Here is a 23,190-nt window from a genome sequence, read left to right as displayed (position 1 = left end):
GAACTATTTTGCCAAAAATATTGTATATTAGGCAAGATGGCACTTCTACATGCAACAGAAAGCTGAGCAACAAACGAGAAAACTGAAATAAAAAGAATTGTTGCTTAATTGTGCACATTCATTGAAATTTCGGCTAACCCAAAAAGAAAAACGCGATACAGAATTGCAGATCAGTCCAGTGGAGGTAGTTGTAATGCAGGAAGCATAGTTTCTCTGCATGTTCACTCAGTTTTAAACTCATCCTGCAATGGTAAATCTGTAACGTATCGCCCTTTGCGTCGTGGATTTCTTGAGATTGAGAACACGGAGCATTGAATTTCCAATATTTTTGAATCTTTCGATATACAAAATATCGGCCGAGATATCGGCCTCCATAGGCCGATATCGATAATCGGGAAGGGTCCAAATATCGGCCGCGATAATCGGCCAGGTCGATAATCGGTCGACCTCTACTAAGGACTTGATATCCTGGTAAATTTGGGGAATACCGGTCTTATCGAACGCCTTGAAATCTTAATTAAGAATTGCACCGTGTGTTGATTGATCAGAGAGAAGCAGATATAGTGGTGCCTGTATGACAATGCTGTTCTCAAATCCACATTTTCTTCGACATTATTGGCGAGAAATGGCTTTGAAGTTACATTGCTGTCGTTAAAATACATTCATTAAATACGATTTATTCCTTGTAGATGTGGATAAATGGGCGAATAATGTATCGATTCGGCAATCCGGCCCGCCAAGTTCTTAATTTTCCTATATCCGGCCCGCCGACTGGAGAAGTTGCCCGCCCCTGTTGTAAGGGCTTTATAGAGGCTATAAACGAATGACGTAAAAATTCGAAACACCACAAGCGCTCCCACTGAGCGCTCCTCTGTTTCTGGTATCTAGCTATCTACGTCCATCAAGTGTTAAATTTCATTCGCTACAGCGAGATCACATTTGCAGTGGCAAAATACAAAAGATTCATCGATAGTTTGGTTGATTCGGAATACGAGTGTCCCCCGTATGCGGCAAATAGACGAATTTTAGGTTGAACGATTGTTTTAGTGATCATGGTGTAACCAGCCTAGTCCCCTGATAGCGTAACGGCAAACATCGGGCCATTTCGACACAATTTGAGCTTCTGTTAGTTTTACCAATTGTATTTTATTCATTTTTCTGTTCTATCTTTTTCGAAACTTAAGTGCTATAATATACGCTCTAACCTTTTGCTGAAGTTATTCAAGCTCGATAATGTCGACTCGAGGAGGGTCATCAAAACATAAAGGGGATGAAAAAGTTCATGTCGCTATCAGATGTCGGTAAGTGCCTCTTTCGCAATTCACCCTGTTTTTAAAGCTTTTGTTAACTTAGCTTTCAATACAATATCCATTGTGAAATAAATGCGTAAACACGCATGTGGTGTACACAACGAAACCCTTGTTGCCCAACTCTCGAAAAGATGTACTTCCTGCCTTTAATGCAAGTAATGTTGTTTACCAATACAAGTGCCACTGTGATAGTAGGTATGTAGGACATACATCTCAAAGATTGTTTGAGCGTATTAAGCAGCATATCCCAAAATTGATTCGGTCAAAAACATGCGCAAATGATCGCATGGAGTTTGCACGTCAGTGCAAATTGGCTGCCAAAACAGACTGCTATGAAGATTACCAAGCATATGCTTCGTCAATTGGTCAGCATTTGAGTGAAAACCTCGCCTGTGCTCTGTGCACAGCACTATGATGACAATATGTTCACTGTCATTGCGCGTGGTAGGTCTTTGTTTCATCTAAAAGTGCTGGAGTCTACTATTATTCAGTTGAACAAACCTATTTCATGTAGACAAGAAGATTTCCTCTATAACCTACAAATTTCTCATTAGTGCGTGTGTTTCGTGCGTGTAACTGTTTATTTACGAATTGCGCTGCTACTATAGTACCTTATGTCCGTATACTTCATAGTTTGTTATTGTTGCCATTGGTACAACGCGAATTCCATGGTCTGTGATTTTGATTGTTGTGTCATACTTTGCCTTTTTGGTTATGCTTTTAAATCTGTTTAAATCCCTTTAGTGTGCCGTTAACTCTTGAAAAGAGGCACCCGAAAAGTCTTCGAGTTCAATAATTATTATTTTACAATGGATATTGTATTGAAAGCTATATTCAAGTTCTGTACCACGAACCAACTATTTTTGTTAACTTGTAAAAAGTGTCCCTTTTTCGGGTCCTAGAATATGGTAAACTCAGCTATAAACATACCGAGATTCCAACCGGGTTTTTGACGTACTAATGAAGATATAATTTCATTTGCAATTGCAATCTCTTCCTGTGCTGTTCACATTCCCTTGTCTCGGCTCGGGGCTTGTCTTAATATATTTTCTTGATGTTTGCTGATTCATTTTGACTCTAGAACGCTAGGAAATGGTTTATTCCAAAAAGAATGTCTTACAGACTCTTGGCACCTGGTGTGTCATTTATCTTACAAAAATATTAAACTCCGTCACCATAAATATTATATATATTGATTCCACGCTGCTCAATATATTACTTTACAAGTGTATGAGTGTACAAGTGTATGGCAGTGCTGCCAATTATCATGTATGAGAGAGCGGCCTATAATGGTCTGCTGTAAATGAGACGAATCATATTTGTAATCATAGACCAATTTGTAGAAGCCTTGTGTCATGACAGGAGGATTAGAGAACATTATAATATATTCTGCAATTTTTATTTTTTCATTCATGATTGCAGTCCGATGAATGAATCCGAACGCAAAAGTCACGTGAAAACGATAGTGGATATAAATTCGAAGGATCGAGAGGTCCGGGTGATCTGCAACAATAATCAAGAAAAGACTTATAAATTTGACAAGGTGAGATATGGAACTTGCTACATCAATTATTAAGGTACATGGCAATTTCTGTGTTTTTATAATTGTCTACTTGGGTTTTCAGCAATATATATTGATTTGCAAAGATTCGTGATAGTAATTAGACTGATGGCCCTCATCAACTTTCAGGTCGGTCTGCCAAATTGCGCAAAAATATTTTAATTTATTCTTAATTGCGAAATGTAAGCGATTTAAGGCTTGACCATTACTTGGAGATATAAAACATCAAAATTTAACCCATTTTAGTAATTTAAAAATGGTTTCCAATGTGATATAGAGTTGATGATCTACTTTTAACTTATCCTAGGTTACCGCACTGATGTGTTGTGCCAAGACGTTTGAGACCAGCTAAGAAGACTTTTTTTAAACAAAATTTGACACTATTTGCCAGTTCAACTTAGCATCCTTTAACAAAATCTAGTAAAAACAGAAGTCTTGTGTCTTTCAAAAGAAGTCACGCAGTAATGATCACTTGGTGGTTTTAGCATGTCTTCCAAAAACTTGAATACAATCACCGAACCACGTAATAACAAAAATACATTTAAATATCAAAAAGACGGCAGCATAGTCCTTATTGTAAGTTCCAATTCTTTGTTTTCAGTAGCCTACACTTTTTTCGTAATTACATTCTGGGCTGACTTTGACTACTATTGAAAGTGAAAAATGTTCAGAACCACTGAATCACATCACTTTTTGTCAGAGGTTCAATCTCTACCCTACAGAAGCGAGTTGGCTCTTGGCTGCACTACGTCTAAGATTTACACCAAACTTTGATCAAGATGTCTGATCCTTTGCGATCTTCACTTGTCAGATCTACGCTAATGTGAGGTCTGGGTTCAGTGGCGAGGATGTGTACAATAGTTTAACTTGGTTCAATTATTGTAGCCTGAGGCCTTGTCAAGTTGCATTATCAATTATATATTACTTGCTTGAAAGTTTGAAGGGACGTCTTAAATTAATGGTAGTCGCAGAATTGCTCAATAGGCCTATTGATATTCATCAGTGAATCTGCATTTATCCGTGATTTTGGTCTTGAAAGATATAATTTTTCTAGCACTTCTTTAAGTATGCACTCCTTATTTTTCCTAGACTTTCGGTCCCAACAGTCGACAGATTGATGTTTACAAAAATGTGGTCGAGCCGCACATTGACGAAGTGCTGGCCGGGTATAATTGCACTGTCCTCGCGTGAGTTTGCAATTATTTGTTTGCGTACGAAATTGACGCAAAGTACACTCCCCGTTTCTCTATATTTTAAGATATGGCCAGACCGGCACTGGTAAAACCTTCACGATGGAAGGCGAAAGGTCGGGTAACGAATACTCTTGGGAAAACGATCCCAAAGCCGGGATTATTCCGCGGACGTTGAGCCAGCTGTTTGATCGCTTGAAGAAAGTACGTTCATAACGCGATACGGCTGTTTTTGGAAATTTTGGATTATTCTATTTCTTTAGGATGAAGCTGAATTCAGCGTGCACGTGTCATTGTTGGAAATATATAACGAATTGATCTACGATCTGCTGTCGCCAACTGCGCAGCCAGCGCTGAGAAAGATTTATGATGATAGAAACAGACACGTAAGCTCGAGCCTATATTAATGATAATAGGCATAATAGCATGTCTCATCTTTTTCCATATATGAACGTTAACTGCTGTAAGATATTCATCTATTGTATTGCCTTCTACACCCTATATAAATATCAGCACATTTCATTCGATACACCTGATTTTTGCTAATCTGATTTAGTAGGAAATTTTAGCATCTTGTGTCTCCTGTTACTTGTGATTTAGGCTGTACAATGTACACCGTATCTGGTATGGGAGCACGCCTGATGTCAGAGGTGATCAGTAACAAAATACGTTCCTTTTTCGGAGTAGGCCTACCCAGTGTCATAATTACTGGCGTTGTTGTGATTTGGTACTACTTCCCCTTTTGCATTGCAGATTTTTGCCAAAACCAGTGAGTTTTTGAAAGTAGTTTTTGGTTTTGCCGGCTTGCATTAATTACTCCTGCAGTTACGATTCCAGACTACTTTTATTTCCATTCAACAGTTCTTTCGTAGACAGAACTTAGCAAAACTAAACCTAGCCTAGAATACATACTTTTTTGCTGCAAATCGATACTTCTTGCTTGTACTTGAGTAGAAATTTATGAGATTACATTTACGTGGTCTCGGGTACTAACTATGAATACTTTGACAAACTCTGCCTATCGTTAACTAGCCTAGTTTGCTCATTTGGTTTCCGGGTTCCGTGATCATCAGGTTTCAGACAAAATTAGGCCTAGAATGCATATTTTTTTCCTTGGAAATCATCACTGCTGCTTGTTCTTCGGTAAAAATTTAAGACATTAGTTCTGCTTCTACTGGAGCGCCAACCGACGACGACTTCTTCCACCAATTCTGCCTATCCTCTGCTACAGTCTATGGTTAGTGTATTTTACTTGTGCCGTTTCAGGGTTCTGTGATCATCGCCGACCAGACCGAGATTAGAGTGCTTGACAAATCCGAAGTGTACGGTATCATGGAGCAGGGCGCGGCCAAGAGGAGAACGGATGCGACTCTGATGAACGAGTTTTCGAGCCGGTCTCACAGCGTGTTCACTATCACCGTGCACATCAAAGAACACAGCAAGAGCCTGTCGACGGAAGAGGAAATGGTCAAAATCGGGAAGTTGAATTTGGTGAGTGTCCGGTGATGATGATTATGGGTGGGCAAAATGATTCGATTTTCAGTCCAGTATTCGAGCAGCGCTTATCATTATGTCATAACAGCTAGTAATGATTTGGAAAGTTCTAGTATGAAACTTTTTCTACGTTCACAGGTCGGTCACTTGTCAAACATATTTAATCTTTGTATCGACCCCCGTGAATATTCATATCCCTGATCAACATGTATAGGATGCTAGCGTTGCTACCACTTGAGGTTCCTCATCTTTCATGACAGGAATGACACGTTTAAAGTACATGTTGCGTTGATATTTCAACTTTTGAACTGGTGTTCGATTTGGTTAACCCAAAATCTATAATTCACATTCTATCTGCTCAGGTTTTGTCAGATATTTTGATTGTGCGAGGACAATCGTTGTCCGATAATAGCAGCCACTCGTGTTTATGTGACATTTGATAACTGTTCGAGACTGACGTGAACTAATTACAAATACAGCTACCGTGCAAGTTTTCGCTCCGAAAACGATCATGAGTGGAATGGATTTTTCAGGTGGATTTGGCCGGCAGCGAAAACATTGGAAGATCGGGCGCGGTTGAGCAAAGAGCCAGGGAGGCGGGGAACATCAACATGAGTCTGCTGACTTTGGGGAGGTGTATCACAGCGTTAGTGGATAAGGCACCGCACGTCCCTTACAGGTATGGGGATTTCACTCACACCCACATTAACGAAGCACGTTCACTTTCTTGGAGTGCACGGTTTATTTTAGCTATTTTCACGACTCGAGTGGTTCTGTTTTAGACGACTTTCGCTCCTACTTATAACTTTTTCAGTCAGAACTGGTCAGAACTGAACAATCTACTTTTAACACTTTTAAAACTTCTTGAGTAAAATTTAGTTTATATGTCTATATCACTTTTAGTGTCATGACAACTTTGTGAAATAGCCCCTCTGTTACGTATAATTGAATATGTGTATATTTTCAAAAAGTGCACCTGTATGTAGTGTTATAACTTGTTTTACTGTTGGTCTCTGAGATGCATCCTGCAATTTCTAACAGCTAAAAGTGCTTGATACCTCAACCAAATCTATTTTTGAAATTCTTATGTATATTGCGCTTGAAGTAGTTTTTCACACATCTTGAAAGGAAATATATTCTACTTTTATTAGAAATCTAGGTGCCCTGAATTAATCCCAAATCATTATCTGCCAAATTACCTACAATGCGCTTTCAGAATCACCGTCGGTAGCAGACTCCTTGATCACCTAATCAGCAAGCTGCTGCTGTCGTGATCATTGATGCATGGCCTATTAGCCAATCAAGAGCTGTGGTTTCGTCATTACTAGTCTTCTCGCCGTTCTATGGGCGGTGGCACGTCCGTTCTTCGGCAGCCACTTTCAAACTCTTTGCACAAAATCTCAATGGCTTTCCTGTGAGCTTCTTTTAGGCCCATTGTTTTTTTTTTAACAATATTCTATAGAATAAGACATTACAATGGAGCATTTTTAGGATTTACCAGATTATGGGCCACCCTAGTGTTTATGTCTCATTGCGTATGTTCGAAGTTTGCCACGTTTGCTTTTTACTTCAGAGAAAGCAGGCTGACCCGTATCCTTCAAGACTCCCTGGGCGGCTCGACCAAGACCTCGATCATCGCCACGATATCTCCGGGGATGGACAACCTGGAAGAGACCGTGAGCACGTTGGACTACGCGTCGAGGGCCAAAAACATTCAGAACAAGCCGAAAGTGAACCAGAGAATGACAAAGAAGATGTTGATCAAGGTAGACAATTTTTGGAGTAGCTCTATATATACGCTGATCGCAAAACTTGTGGTTCATGAGTTGTGTCGTGACAATTCGTTCTGCTGTGTTGTGAACCCTCTCCCGCTGTCCTTGCCAGTAGCGGAAGAGACACTATTGTTGGCAGATGAGGTCAATAACTACTTTCGCGTTATATATTTGTGCTTATTTTTTTCTTTTCTGTCCTGCAATTGCAGACTTTCCAACGTTATATTTTTTCAATTCATGCACTATTACTTCACTGTTAGGAGGATGACGGGTGACAGGTCATTTTTAAGTGATATCGTCACCACCAATCAGATTTTATGTTTGAGGAAACAATAAATGTCTCTAATGTCCGTCTGTAGTAGTAGGTTTGGATAATTGCACTACTCACTTGCACTGCTACCACGCCTATTTGAACAGATTTTAGGCAGAACTACTTAGTTTTACCATTTGGCCGTGCAAGTTCACAATGAAGTACCTTGGCAATTTATTTTTTGATATTAATACAAATTTCGAGAGTTACCTCGCGGGCCACTCAAAACCTGCTGGTCTCCTGTGGTTTTGAGATAAGTTAGCTTCACTTTTAGGATTGAAATGCGGTAGTATTGCCGCCTCCACCACCGATTACTTGACCATCCCTGATGACCACCCCGATTGTGATCAATTCTCTTTTGTATCCACGCAGCAATACGACAACGAAATCGAGCGTCTGAGAAGGGAACTGGTGGCGACGAGAGAGAAAAACGGAGTATGCATGGACCAAAAACAATACGAGTAGGTCGCCGTGGATGGCGCTCGGAAGCCGTTCGGCGAATTTACCGAATTTTCCTTTTCTTCAGCACGATGACCGGCCGGTTGAAAGAGCTGGAAAGCATTTTAGAGACGAGACAGGAGGAGCTCGACAAGATACAGGAACTTTTTAACAGCACGTCGGAGGAACTGCAGCTCAAGTCGGAGGAATACTTGATCGTGAAACAGGTTGGATGTGCGAAAATTTTTTGTGGCTAATTACTGTGACTAGGCATTATCATGCACAGTAGCCATACAAAAACCGTTGTGGCGTCATAACGAGTTGTAGTTGTATACTTGACTCGGAGCCCTACTAGTGACATCAATGCATAGCAAAAATCATTTTAGTGACAGTATGAAGGACTGATATAGAGCAGTGTGTCAGCGGCACCTGTTTGAGTAACTTATAGTGTTTAAATCTAAAGATGCCGGTTTTCATGACTTGTGATATTATAATGCCAATTATAATTATAAAGCCGTTTCTTCGTTTTACGATCATTCATGACAATCCAGTTTTCCCCATGACACCAATAAATGTTTTCCATGAACACATCAAAATAAATTTTTTTTTTGGCCTTGAGATTAGGGTTAGGGAAGAGGGATATTAGTGTTGTGGTGGGGTATATTAGTAGGATTGTGATGACTCGCGTCATGACTCAACTCGAGTCGCAATTTTTTGGTGACTCGACTTGACCCGAGTAATTTTCTCAAAAATGAAAAATGACTCGACTCGAAGGGAGTCAATTTATGTATTGACTCGACCTCTAATCGAGTCATTGCGCGTGACTCGTACCAAGTCGTATGATTCGAGATTGGGTATACTAAGACATGCATTTCATTTTAATTTCGAATAATAATAAAGTTTCCACACTATTATAATTTCTTCTATCCGTACTGGTACTTGAAAATGCTACCAGAAACTGTTAAAAGTGAGGGAATTAGTATATTTTTAATGTGAAGCATTCGATGTCACCGAGCAGAGTGTTAAAAAGTGGGTTTCACATGAAATTAACTCGGAACTGAACAGTGAACAGTCAACACAATGACTCGGACTCGAGTTAAAACAATATGACTCTGACTCGACACTCTACCCCGTGACTTGGACTCGGACTTGACTCGGTGGTGAATTGAATATGACTCGACTTGACTCGAGTCAAAACTATAAAAGTCAGATTGACTTGAACCTCGTGATTTGATTACAACCCTGGATATTAGAGTTGGAGGTGGGTTAGTGTTAGGGTTGGGATAATGGTATCCCAATATTATGGTTGGGGATGACAGTTATTAGGGTTGAGAGTATCGTGTCCCTCACCCCAACCCTAATCTTACGAAACTCCCAACCCTAATCTTGGGATACCCTAACCCACCTCCAACCCACCTCTAACCCACCTCAATTGGTTGTGAGGTAATTGGTGTTAAGTTTCGCTTCATTTGTAGGAATTGATGGAAACCCATTCCGAATTGCGGAATCAATCTTATCTAGCCAAAGTGAAAGGCGAAGAGCATCAGAAAGCTATCGTGAACGGGCTACAAGTAAGAGTCGCGTATTTGTGACAAATTTACTGGATCTCGAGCTCGGCTTTTCTCAGGTTGTCAAAGTTACGGATGAAGTCACGGAGAACATCGAGAAGGTTCACGATAAAGTGGAAAGGTTGAAGGACGCGGAACAGCAGAAGTGTTCTGCCGCCGAACAGCATAGCAAATGGTACGATTTGTTGAATGTTACGTTTATTTTGTCGTCCGGTTCTAAGGCCTAATTTTAAACCCGTTCAATACTCTGCATAGACGCAAGCCTTGTTGAAAGTTTCAAGTCATTGTTGGTTCTGATGCTAGCATTTCAAGATCAAGTAACTCTCTATTGTATTCTCTACTACAGCTTCAGTGCGGAGGTCATATCCATGAAAGCGGAGACTCAGAGTCTTGTTGAAAAGAACAAACAGCAGCTAGAATTTGCCACGAAAGCGATCGGTAAATATACAGATATTGTGATTGTTGGATTTTGCTTGGTCTAGCTTTGGCTAGATCGAAGTTTTATTGAAAAGGGTGGGATTAGAGTCGATGGTTTGGTGATTTCCATATTCTGGAGTGCTTAAAGTAGCTCATAGTTAGATTGCAAGTGTGGAGCGGAGAAATGAATCATAAAACTATTGAAAAGTATGTTATAAGTATATTATACGTCTCAAGGGAGAGATTTATTTTTGTCTTCAGACATTCGTTCGCAAGAGAACGAAGCGGTCATGGCGAAAATGGAAGACATGATTGGCGAATTCAAGGATATGTTCGACGAAGTGATCGAAAATTGCAAGCGCGCCGTTTCTGACGCGTTGTCTGAACAGCAGAGGAAAGTCGGCGAATCAGATTTGCTTTTCGCCGAAAAAGAGGTGAGTTGTATGTCTGCTCGAAGCAGACTTGGAATTAGACCAGGGTTGTAATGACTCGACTCGAGTCGCGATTTTCTGATGACTTGACTTGACTCGAGTCATTTTCTCAAATTACGGAAATGACTCGACTCGAGTCAATATGTGTATTGTCTCGACTTGCGCATGACTCGAGACTCAGACGGCCAAGACCGACATTTCATTGTCATTTCGAAGAGTAGTGGAGTATCCAACCGATTGAGATTTCGTCTATTGGTACTGATACTTGAAAATGCGACCAGAAACTGGTAAAAGTGAGGAAAATGAGCATATTATTATAAATACGAACCATTCGATATCCTAAGGCAAGTTTTTGCAACTTTTTTTTACAGCTTCCGGCAGCTTCCTAAATACTCGTAAGATATGTAGAATGCTGTTTTAAGCTGTTTGAGGGAATCTTATAGTGCAACTTTTGTCCATTTTTTTCATGCAACTCTTTGCAACATTTTGCAGCTTTTTCGATTTTTCATGAAAGTATTTTCGGTTTTGGTGAAATACACGGCCAAATTCGACTGAAACACCGTAAATCAGCACCGAAGTACGGGTATTTCGGGAGCTGAGCCGGTAAATTGACTTTTTTTTTTAGTCAACCGAGCAAAATGTGGTCTTTTAGTGCAACTTTTGTCAAAAATAAATGAATAAATGCAACTTTCCGCGGATTTAACTGCAACAAAAACTTGCCCTCACCAAGCAGAGTTATAACAAGTGGGTTTAACGAGACTTTAACTGGATACTGAGCAGTCAACACAATGACTTGGACTCGGACTCGGGTCATAATACTATGACTCGGACTCGAACCTCTGCTTGATGACTTGGACTCGGACTTGACTCGGTGGTGAATTGAAAATGACTCGACTTGACTCGAGTCGAAACTACAAAAGTGAGATTGACTTGTGACTTGGTTACAACCCTGAATTAGACTAATAATATAATCAGAGCGGTGATCTAATCCTAATTTGTGAAATGTTTCTACGCTCTAGTCTGAATTCTGGTTTTTCTGAAAATGATTTAGGAGAACAGTGTAGTGCGCAGTGAACCAAGCTCTGCGTACAGACATTTTCCATTCTCAAGCTTAAGTGAGAATGAACTGAATTGGAATCTAATCAATTTCCAATTTTTTGCGAATTCAGTAAATCTGGTTATAATCTAATTTAGAAAATCGAATTTTGCAGTTTTCTCAGGCTCAGACGTAACTTGTTTCAAACGTACCATTTTTTAAACCAGGAAACTGCCAAAAGAAATCTCCATAAGCAGCAGGAACAGGCGAATGCCAAGCTGGCGGAGATGCTGCAAAGTACAAGGCGATCCGTTCAAATAGTGTCCGGGCTGGACGCCGCGATACGAAAAGAGGTTAGAAAAATTTGATTATGAGTGATTACATGATCGCATGCTCGACTGCAGTTACTCGTCGTATCGTGTGCTCGCGAATTAAGACAACCCGCGGGTCCATAGAGAAACTTGGTTACAAAAAAATGTCCATACCCAAAATTCCTTAATTCGCCAATATCGCAAACTGCTTTAGCCCACAACTATACCAATATATTAGTTTGATGTAACTCTTGGATTTCAGTATAATTAAACAATTGGAACGTAATGCCGGTAATCGGGGTTGTAATGACTCGAGTCATTTTTTCAAATGCGTAAAATGACTCGACTCGAGTCAATTTGTGTATCGACTCGACTTGCACTCGAGTCATTGCGCATAAGTCGAACCAAGTCATATGACTTGAGACTAGGACGGCCAAGTCAGACATTTCATTGTAACATCGAAGAATAGTAAAGTCACCACATTATTGGTATTATGTCTATCAGTCCTGATACTTAGGATAGGGTCAGAATCTGTTGAAACTGAGGAAAATTATGATATTATGAATGCGAGCCATTCTATATCACTCGAGCGGAATTGGAAAAAGTGGGTCGAACCGTATTGAACTATAAACGGAACAGTGAACATAATGACTCGGACTTGACTCGAGTCAAAACTATAAAAGTGAGATTGACTTGTGAATTGGTTACAACCCCGCCGATAATCTAATTCTACCGTAATTTCAAAAAAATTGTGTAGCTATAATTTTAATTGTAATCTAATTTGGGGATGGTGAAAATTTTCTTGTTGTCCAACTTTGTTTTTGAGTACCGCAAAAATAACGGCATGCTACGTTGCAGACGACCGATTTCCACGAAAGTCTAACCAGGCAGGTCGACAAGATATCAACGAAATTGGACAACATCACCAAACAGACTCTGGATGAGCAAGTAAGCAGATTATATTATGCTGTCGCGAGTGGATAGGCCTATTGAGTACGTTGTTAATTATTCTTTTTCAGAATGGCATCGATGCTGCTATAAATCTAATGAGGAAGCAGGTATTATATCTCGCAACACGTGTCCTTGATAGTTGGTATCAATTCAGTCCGTTTTTTAGTTGGATAGTTTAGAGGCGCGCAGCTCTGCCGTTACAAGTATCGCGAAGGACGTCAAAGAGGACGTGAAGTATTTTAAAGAGTGTTCTGCATCTGCGAAAGAAAATCTTCATATGGAAGCAAAACTATCGTTGACTAAGGTAACGAGATTTATGTTCTACACATATCGTGGTTTGGTTGGCCGGAAATGAGTCACAGCTGCGCTTGCATTCCATTGAAAGTGACAAAGTTGTTAGGTGTCGTTCGGTGTATAGTCTGTGGTTTATATTGTTGAAAATCTGTACAGTAGGGGTGTTCAAAAATGACTTAATTTCTCAAATTGCACTGGCTACTTGATAGCATTGTTAGGTTACCTAATTAAATGACGCACACTAACCTATAGAGGCATTGCTAAAGTTTTGGATTTATTGAATAAAAATTATTACTAAATTTTGGATTTGGAAAAAAAGTATTTATGGTGGCGAATTCTTTCAAGTATTTCTTATAGGTCCACCCGCTATGATTTGAAATCTCATGTTTTGATCATCAATAACTTTGTTTCTACTGGTACGAAATGACTCTAATTCGTTGCGCCTCGTTTTTTCAGACAATCTAACGATTTCATGGGGTAGCCAGTAAAATTTCTATTCATATTCGACACTTTTTCTCTTGTAGCAACGCCACTATAGGTCGGATTTGAGCCAAAATCGCCTTGCGGCGTTTACTTAGGTAACTCAACAATTTTATCAAGTAGCCAGTACAATTTGAAAAAGTCATTTTTGAACACCCCTGTTGTACAGATTACTGGATTTTCAAAACCAGCAACTAGATCCGGAACTAACGACCTGTACAATTCCTCAAACTCGCTAGGTTCAATTCCGAAGCAGCTCGTTGCTTTTTATCTCGCCGGAATCGGTTCGGCTACCCACATTAACAGTGCAGGTTTGCAATGGGATGTGTTTCGAACCCCCAAATCCACCTCCTGGCTACACCACTGTTGGGGGTGATGACTATGGGGTAGCAATGCTTGCAAGAACATCCGACAACTATTATTTTTAAGTGCGCAACTAAAACTACTTGCTTTTCAAAATCAGCAACTAGAACTACCCAAAAAAACACTTAGTTGATTAGTTAGTTGATCGTCAACTAGTTACAATGGTAGTTTGTACAATTCTCGCGATACAATGCAAAGCAAGTAATCGAGCAAAGGAGTTTGAACGCGCTGCCCATCACGGGAGCTCTCCGGGCCGCCTTTTACGAGAGAGACTTCTCTTTGATTTTCCTACCCTGCGATTTCAGTTGGAGTCTGTCGTGGGCGAGGTGGAAGAAGGTCTGCAGACTTCGGTCGATCAAGCTGAACGAGACGCGACGACCAATTGCCGGCTCCTGTGCGAGGCCGTTGGGGAAATGCGAAGCTTCTCCGCAGGCTTGGTCGAGGACGGAAAAGAAACGCAAGAAACCGTCTGCTCGCATCTGAGTGTAAGTGCTATAATACACGCCTTCACGCCGATAGTAATATTTTTATTGGTGAAAAATACGGTTTCAATAGACTCTTGGAGGTGCGGGACTTCAATATACAGTTGAATAGTATATTCATTAGGGGTGTTCAAAAATGACTTCTTTTTCCTCAAATTGTACTGGCTACTTGATAAAATTGTTAGTTTACCTGATTTAAGCCTGCGCACAAAATTTGGTACAATTCCAGCCCGTACGCCTTGCTACTGGAGGAGAAAGTTTCTATTTACTATATAAAAATAAATTTGAAAAAATATTAAAAGTTTCTGTTCACCCCATGAAAGTGTTAGGTTGTCTAGAGAAACGATGTTCACCAAATTTGGTTCAATTCCAACCAGTGGAAGCGGAGCTATTGCCGTCGGACAATTTGGATTTGAATAAAATAGTATTTACGGTGGGCACGACTATAAGAAATAATTAAAAGAATTGGTCACCTAAATACTATTTTATTCGAATCCAAAATTTTTCAACGGCAATAACTCCGCTTCCAGTGGTTAGAATTAAGCCAAATTTGGTGAGCATCGTTTCTATAGACAACCTAACAATTTCACAGGGTGAACAGAACATTAAAAAAAAATTTATTCATTTTATATAATAAATGAACACGTTCTTCTCCTGTAGCAATGCGGCTATTGGTTGGAATTGAACCAAATTAGGTATGCAGGCTTCAATTAGGTAATCTAACAATTTGATCAAGTAGCCAGTAGAATTTGAGAGAAAAAGTCATTTTTGAACGCCCCTAATGGGGATCCCGTCTGAAGCTTCCTGCGATATCCTGAATGTCACCAACCAAGTGACAAGAAAATGCTAAGGAATCTATTGCTCATCGCTGATCTTTATGAGATCTGCAATTTTTTTAAATAATTTTTGGTACAGAACTTCTAGACTGCTTTCCTAACCACGCCCATTGTGCATGTACATTTCAAAAACTTTTTTGATAACAAGCCTTCAGAAAGACTGTTCAGAAAGCACGAGTCCACTGAGCCCTTTCTCTCTCGAACAGGACGCTTCGGAGTTGAAGTCTAGATTCGCGACAGACTCGAGAGATGCAGTCCGAGAGATGGTCGACTCGAACCGGCAGCAGATGACCGACGTGCTGGACACGCTGGACGCGGTCGCGGAAAGAGAGGAAGACTTGTCGCGCACCATCGACTCTGAACTGCAACGATTCGATTTGATGACGAAAGAGTTTTGTGAGGTTGAAAGCGAGAGATTGCGGCCCACAGGTGAATTGGGGTGGTACTGGGAAGAAAATAAATTAGATAATAATCTGTCACTAAACCATGGACTCTAAGGTTCTTGAAAAATGAGTTCCTTTTTTCAAGGTTGATTGACTATTTGTTGAAGTAAAAAAACACTGCTCATGAAACTTGGCTCCCATTAACCTCTAGAAGGGTAGTTATTACAGTACGAAATTTTGGATTTATTAGAAATTGTATAGTATATTAATAGTGAAATATATCAGCACTCAGCAGGGATGATCGTCAGCAACTATAAAAGAATTGGAAAGAACATTGTGTATCAACAATCGTATCACAACATATGGCATGACCGGCATGAAATTTCGAAGAACTGGGGTGAAGAGATCGCTGAAGCTCAATGTGCTATTTTTAGATTACACACAAACTCCTGCGCAAAGTTGGTTGGCTTATTTTGATAAAAGTTCACACAAATGAAAGTGTGAACGGCTTCTCGCGACGACGCGAAATCTGTCGCTGCTATAATTTTCAACACAAACTGAATTACCCAACAAACGTTTGCCAATGGCATATTTCATGGCATTTGCCTGTTCTGAATCAAGCTTCAGGGAGATACGATCGTTGAGATGCAATGTCCTTTCCAATCCTTTACTAGTTGCTGACGATTACCACCCCTGACGAGTGTCAGCCGAAAATATTCCGGTTTATTTCAATATGAATATACTATTCAATTGTGTATTGAAGTTCCGTACCTCCGAGAAGCTCTTCATGTATTCGGAAGAATTCTTCTTATCAAATTCGACTGGATAACCCATGATGCATAAAAAATTTGGCTCCCTTGCGACCTGTCCGACTGTATTTTTTAGATTCCAAAATTTTGAATTGACTTGAAGACTATGAAATCAAATCATCGAAGAATAAAATTAAAAGAAATACTTGAAATCTTTTCTGGTACCGGACGTACTTGTCTTGTGTAAGAACGATGCATAACCAATTTGGCTCAATTCCAACCTGTTAAAGCGAAGTTTTGGACCGGTGTAGCTAAATGATAGAATTTCCCACCGAAAATACTATTTTTTTCAAAATTTTACTCATATTAAAATGAACCCGAATATTTTCGGCTGACACTCGTCAGGGGTAATCGTCAGCAACTAGTAGAGAATTCGAAAGAACAGCGTATATCAACAATCGTAACACAAAGTATGACGTTGTTGATATACGCTGTTCTTTCGAATTCTTTACTAGTTGCTGACGATTACCCCTGACGAGTGTCAGCCGAAAATATTCGGGTTCATTTTAATATGAATATACTATTCAATTGTATATTGAAGTTCTGTACAAGTTCTGTACCTCAAAGAAGCTGTTCAAAATTTTACTCATCAATAACTCCGCCTCTATGAGCCGGAATGAGGATTTGCCGTGTTTGAAGAGTCATCCACTCGAATAAGAAACTGCAGTCACGCGATACTGCATTTCTTTGAAGGTCTGACGCCGGCTAGGAAATCCTACTCGTATCCCAAGAAATTCCGAAACCTGTCCTCGGACAATGACCTGCTGCGGTCGTTCCACGAGAAGCTGAGGATCGAGGAAGAAGCGGAGGAGGAAAGGAAACTGTCGGAGGAGGCGGCCGCCAAAGAAAAGGCGGAGCACGAGGCGGCGTTGGTAGGCTTTGAATCTCTCGGATTTTGAGCCGTTGTCAATAAAACCAATGACTAGCACCAGCACCGACAAGGGCGATAACCCTGATATATTCAGCCGATATTGAAAAGATGTGGCATCTTAAAGCGCTTTCCCAAAACTCCAGAGCATTTGTTTGAACAGTCTTACGGCTACTGCTACGCTTTACCGAGAAATAAACTAGAAAGACTGCATCTGGACACATGTGAGCCATAGGAAACCAATATCACCAATCTAATAGCCGCAGATTATAGTTCTCTGACTCCCAATGCTACTGCTTTTATACCTCTACTGGCCAACACCGATAATAATTCTTTCAAAGCGTGATGTCGACTTGGATATAATCGGCCGAGCTCGATAGCTGACCTTTGAACTTCTGTTTTCAGAGCAGCGTTTCGTCGGAATCGTCGAGCGAAGTGTCGTCCGAGGATATGGAGAACGCGTCGTGCAGTGGGGGCATGCCGTTTTTCATGGTAAGATATCCTCCACCTTATTTTGGCATCAACGGGACACGAGTTGGCTACGAGACTGTCCCAGGGTTGTTAAAAAATAACTTTTTTCCCACATGCCAGTGATTCACTGAATAAACTGTCAGGTTACGCTAATAAATGCTGCACACCAAATTTGGTTCAATTTCAACAAGTACATGCCGCCGCGGAGCCAATTTAAATTTTTAATTTTATGAAAAATTACAAATTTCTTTTCTGTGAACCCCATGAAATTGTTGAGTTGTCGTTAAAAATTATGCAAAACAAATTTGACTCAATTCCGACCTGTGGAAGTGATGCTATTGCAGTTGAAAGTGCTGGATTTGCAAAAATAGCATTGACGGTGGGTAATCCTAGAACTATTAATGAAAAACTCAAATAACTCCGCTTCTACAGTTTAGAATCAAGTGTAATTTGTTTCGTACCAGGTTTTGAAGACAACTCGACAATTTCATGGGGTGACAGAAAAATTTGAAATTTTTTTTTTAATAGTAAATGAAAATTTAAATTGGATCTGCGGCGGCTTATACTTGTTAGAATTGAACTAAATTTGGCGTGCAGCGTTTTTTTTTTATGGTAACCTGACAATTTGATCAGGGAATCACTGGAATGAGGGAAATAAGTTGTTTTTGAGCAGCCCCCCGTCGTCCATATCCTAATTCGTGGCATCATCACTATCATCACATCGATTGCCTCATTGTTTCCAAATTGAGTAAAGGAAAGAAAAGGACGTGGTTTATTTTTGTCCTTGATGTTTTTTGCGGCACTGGCATATACACCGACTCATGATACACATTAGGGTTGTCCAAAATTTCAAAATTCTTACAAATCTTCCGTTGTAATGTCTTATTCTATAGATTGTTGATAAAAAACGACACTGGGCCTAAAAGAAGCTTACAGGAAGGCCGTTAAGATTTCGTGCAAAGCGTTTGAAAGTAGCTGCCGAAGAATGGGCGTGCCACCGACCATAGAACGGCGAGAAGCCTAGTAATCACGAAACCACGGCTCTTGATTGGCTAATGGGCTATGCTTTAATGACCACGACAGCATAAGCTTGATGATGAGGTGATCAAGGAGTCTGCTACCGGCGGCGATTCTGAAACCGCATTGCATGTAGGTTGACTGATAATGACTTGGGATTGTTTAGGGTATGTTGAGGTACGAAATACATGATGTACAAACAACAACTGCTTCACAAAAACGTCTAAAGCATAACTGCTTTATTGTGTAGGAAACCGCCGTAGCCTATATGCCTTGTTTTCAACGAGGGAAAGCATAGGCGCTTATGCAAGTGGCGACGGATTCCTAGTTTCAGAAAGGCTATATCATTATTGAATACAAATATAAAGCCTAACAATGACACTTCAATTTGTGTGATCTTATTGGGCTCAGGTTGTAGTGCGTAGTTGAAGTTTTGAATGATCTAGGGATCGGTTGAATCAGACGGTTAGGCTTGGCACTTATCAGATGTCTACAGCAAATTGAATTCTCACTTGTAAGTGTTTTCAAAGTCCCTAATGATGCAGAGACGAGGTGTAAATGTAAGCACGGACTATGCTTGATATTATATAAACACTATGCTGGATATTATGCACTATGCAGCATTGTCTGTGCTTTCCCTTACACCCCTTTTATGCACGATTATCAAGGCCTTTGACATATCATATCCAGCATAGTATGTGCTTACTTTTACACCTCTTTTCTGCACCAGCATTAAGGTCTTTGAAAACACTTGCAAGTTAATACAATTTGATGTAAAAGCATCTGATAAGTGCCAAGCTAACCCGCTGATTCAGCCGATCCTTGGAGCTTTCACAACTTCAACTATGTACTACAACCTGAGCCCTATAAGCTCACACAGACAAAGTAGTGTCATTGTTAAGCTTTATATTTGTATTCAATAATGATAGATCCTTTCTGAAACTAGGAATCCGTCGCCATGCACTAGCATAAGCGCCTATGCTTTCCCTCGTTGAAAACAAGGCATATCGGCTAAGGCGGTTTCTTTCACAATAAAGAAGTCATGCTTTGGACGTTTTTGTGAAGCAGCAGTTGTTTGTACATCATGTATTTCGTACCTCAACATACCCTAAACAATCCTAAGTCATTATCAGTCAACCTACATACAATGCGGTATCAGAATCGCCGCCGGTAGCAGACTCCTTGATCACCTCATCATCAAGCTGCTGCTGTTGTGGTCATTGAAGCATAGCCGATTAGCCAATCAAGAGCCGTGGTTTCGTGATTACTAGGCTTCTCGCCGTTCTATGGTCGGTGGCACGCCCATTCTTTGGCAGCTACTTTCAAACGCTTTGCACGAAATCTTAACGGCCTTCCTGTAAGTTTCTTTTATGTCCAGTGTCGTTTTTTATCAATAATCTATAGAATAAGACATTACAACGGAGGATTTGTAAGATTTTTGAAATTTTGGACAACCCTAATACACATACACACGATCTGTGCATATGCATACCATGAGTGCATGATGTGCATATGCCGCTGGACAAGGAAGTGCAGATATAGCCTTTACGGCTTTCTAAGTCATGCACCACCCGTCCAAGCTATCCCAGTAATGCATGAGCGCCAAGCAGGGAAGTCATGGATACCAGTGTTACTAATCAGGTCTTTGGTCTGACCCGGCCGGGGATCGAACCCACGACCTACCAATCAAGAAGCAGGACGCTTCACCATTACGCTATGTTGTCGGTTTTTGATGCATTAAGTCGAGTACTCGATTGTAACTCGTCACCTAGTATGCGGAAAGCTTGAAGATGCATCTCGTATGCGACCACAAGTAAAAATCAATGCCATTTTGCCATTGCTCCGCCACAGGAGATAATTTGGTTTTTTTGCGACCAATCCTATATCATCGCACTTTGTGACAACGCTGTTGGTTGATCGCGACTTAGCAGATACGTCACTTCCGCTAACATGAGTAGCTTTGTGCTACCAATTTTGTATGCTGCGACGCGTCCAACGGGGGTTTACGACCTTCCACAGTGGAGAATAGTATTGAAGCTATAAGTTCTCGTTGATAAATCCATTCTTAGTGGGAAGAAGCTTGTAATTTGGGTGCTCGAAAAAGCTGTCTCTCACTACTACTTTCAGATTCGAGTATGAAAGCAATCTAACAAGCCAAATCAAAAAAACAACATTTGAGTTAACCACTTGTGTCATACATGGATATAGTGATTGGTAACCATTTGACCTTCTCCCAATCTCGATTCAGGCCAGCAAGAAGCAGAACCAAACAAGCAAGTTGCCGCAAAGGTCAAAGATATCGAAACTGCCATTGCGCTCGACTTACAATATACGTTGATCGATTCCTTTGCCAGTAGGCAAATGCTGATGTTGTGAATATGTCATCTCATTGTACCCACAGCTGCCTGTGGAATTTCTGCCGAGGTCGAAATGTAACCAACTTGAGCTCCGGATTCCTGCCATTTTGCTGCGGCTTTATCAATGCTTCGTAATTTCAGCCCTTATTTTAGTGGCAGTATTATCTCTTCATTAAATTTACTGCCTGATTATAACATTGCCGAGTTCTTCTGGTCAAGTTGACAATGTTTCTGCATTGGCTGAGATATCTTGACGGTCTTTTCATCATGACCAGGCCCAACCCGAGTGATGAAATGGAATTAAGATCGGTCTGTGAGTGAAGGGAATGGGCCATTGTGAGTCATGCTGCTTTGTATCTCCTTTTGATTTCTGCCAATATTTCTGAAGTCATTAAACAGCCCAGGCTTATCAGAAGAACATCAAATGTTGATTGCTGCGTTGCAGAAACGTCAGTAATCCATACTTGGAGGTTGCATTGATAAGCGTGTGTTTATGAAATGTTGGTAAAGGAGTTCGTGCTTCTTACATGTAAATAAAGAATTGATCTAGTATTACATAATATTTGTTGTGGTGGGTTTTTAGCAGTACAAAATGTGGTCGGAGTACGATCTGCTCTTCATTGACATGTGTTGCAAGGTCTAGCCAGGGATATGTATAGTGGTGGCGTGGTTTTCTCGTTTTGTGGTGTTATGGTATAATACGTTATAGGTCGGTAATTTGGTAATATGATCACATTGATCAGTATATGTTTCCTGGTGAAATGAGAAAATTGCGATCAAGGAGGAGCGATGGTGGTCTGGCGTTACAAATTACCCAGAAATGTTGCTAAGAGCATATAACGGTGGTGAAAACTGACGTCAGTGTGGGGTACTCCCTGCCACATACAGTTTTTTTGCCTGAGACTGACGTCATGCCCACTTGCGTGACCAGGTAGGTCCTCGCCCACCAATTTAGCCCAATCCAAATGCCCCGACACCACATTGTCCCTTAACGTCAGCACCCAACCCGAAGCTCGATGCGGGGCAAAATTTAATTCTCAAATCATAATAAAATAACACGTTTTTGGACAGATTCATTTAACTTGAGACTTTTCAACTATAAATTACTAATCTACGGGGTTAGGTATAGTTCAACAGATACGTAAATATAGTCCAGACATTTTACGTGTGTTTCAGTCGGACGTGGTGACGCCCCAGACATAGTACCTGCACACAAAAATAATGCCTGAGTTTTCCACAGACTTGAACGGAAAGAGAGTCTTTATTTTATTTTTCATCCAACCAAAATACATAACAAACGGCAGTGTTGGTGGTGCAGAAAATATCTGCACAGTATTCGGTATTAGATAGGAATGATCCATAAGACCGTGAAGGTAATCTAGTCTGATCACACCAGCATCAAACAGGTAAACTTGACTCTGAACAGTCTGGCCGTAAAAAATGTTTAGTTAAAAAAGGAAAATAGAAAAAAAAATTAAACGATGATAGCAAATGATCAATGAAGCAATGTCTGGGCGAGGTTGGGCAACAGTGTTAGTATAACGACAGGAGGTGATCACGTAGGTCTTTTTTGAATCAATTATAAGGCAATTCACGGATATGTGGTGGTAATGCATTCCAGATGATAGGTCCCGAGTAGTCGATAGATCTCTTAGTTAGGTTGCTATTGGGTGGGGGCAAGTAGATATTTCCCTTTGACGAGGATCTCTGTAATGGGAGTGGACATTTTTAGCAGGTATGAAAAAGTCATCAAACACAGGAAGGAGACTATTGGAAAAATATTTGTGAATAACTTTTGATACTTCGAAGCGATAGTTCATCAACTGGCAAAATTCGATGCTTACGGTAGTAAGGCGATAAATTGGTACGTAAAGGTACAGATGAGATCAGTCACTTCAGACATGACGCGGATTATTCGACAGACTTGAAAACACTCCCCAGAAATGATACCAGACGTTAGACAGACTTAAACACACGCTGGACACGCTCCAGACCACCGGCGTAGCCAGGGAGGGGCGGAAGGGGCGGTCGCCCCTCCCAA

General features: G+C 40.5%; 1 protein-coding gene across 1 annotated transcript; it reads left to right on the top strand.

Moving 5' to 3' along the window:
* The first annotated feature begins 1,155 nt into the window (after nt 1–1,155).
* Nucleotides 1,156–21,709, top strand: LOC145441945 (kinesin-like protein KIF11). The gene is made up of 23 exons (XM_080319898.1): nt 1,156–1,301; nt 2,733–2,853; nt 3,961–4,058; nt 4,130–4,265; nt 4,325–4,447; nt 5,328–5,552; nt 6,089–6,234; nt 7,129–7,321; nt 8,010–8,098; nt 8,164–8,302; nt 9,551–9,646; nt 9,703–9,818; nt 9,990–10,081; nt 10,322–10,494; nt 11,755–11,880; nt 12,697–12,786; nt 12,858–12,896; nt 12,956–13,093; nt 14,232–14,411; nt 15,451–15,673; nt 17,130–17,308; nt 17,710–17,796; nt 21,041–21,709. The coding sequence occupies exons 1-23, from the start codon at nt 1,234–1,236 to the stop codon at nt 21,128–21,130; spliced, it is 2,967 nt and encodes a 988-aa protein (XP_080176024.1). The 5' UTR covers nt 1,156–1,233; the 3' UTR covers nt 21,131–21,709.
* The last annotated feature ends 1,481 nt before the right edge of the window (nt 21,710–23,190 follow it).

The sequence above is a fragment of the Botryllus schlosseri genome, chromosome 6 (genome assembly GCF_051294905.1).
Source record: "Botryllus schlosseri isolate E-star chromosome 6, Bs_hap1, whole genome shotgun sequence".
Classification (NCBI taxonomy): Eukaryota; Metazoa; Chordata; class Ascidiacea; order Stolidobranchia; family Styelidae; genus Botryllus; species Botryllus schlosseri.
Note: the sequence above shows the minus strand (reverse complement) of the source record. Positions and strands in the feature narration are given on the sequence as shown.

Coding starts and splice junctions, on each gene's coding strand:
- LOC145441945 (XM_080319898.1), top strand. CDS start 1,234: ATGTCGACTCGAGGAGGGTCATCAAAACATAAAGGGGATGAAAAAGTT. Junction 4,448..5,327: donor ATGATGATAGAAACAGACAC/GTAAGCTCGAGC, acceptor GTGCCGTTTCAG/GGTTCTGTGATCATCGCCGA. Junction 13,094..14,231: donor CAAAACTATCGTTGACTAAG/GTAACGAGATTT, acceptor CTGCGATTTCAG/TTGGAGTCTGTCGTGGGCGA.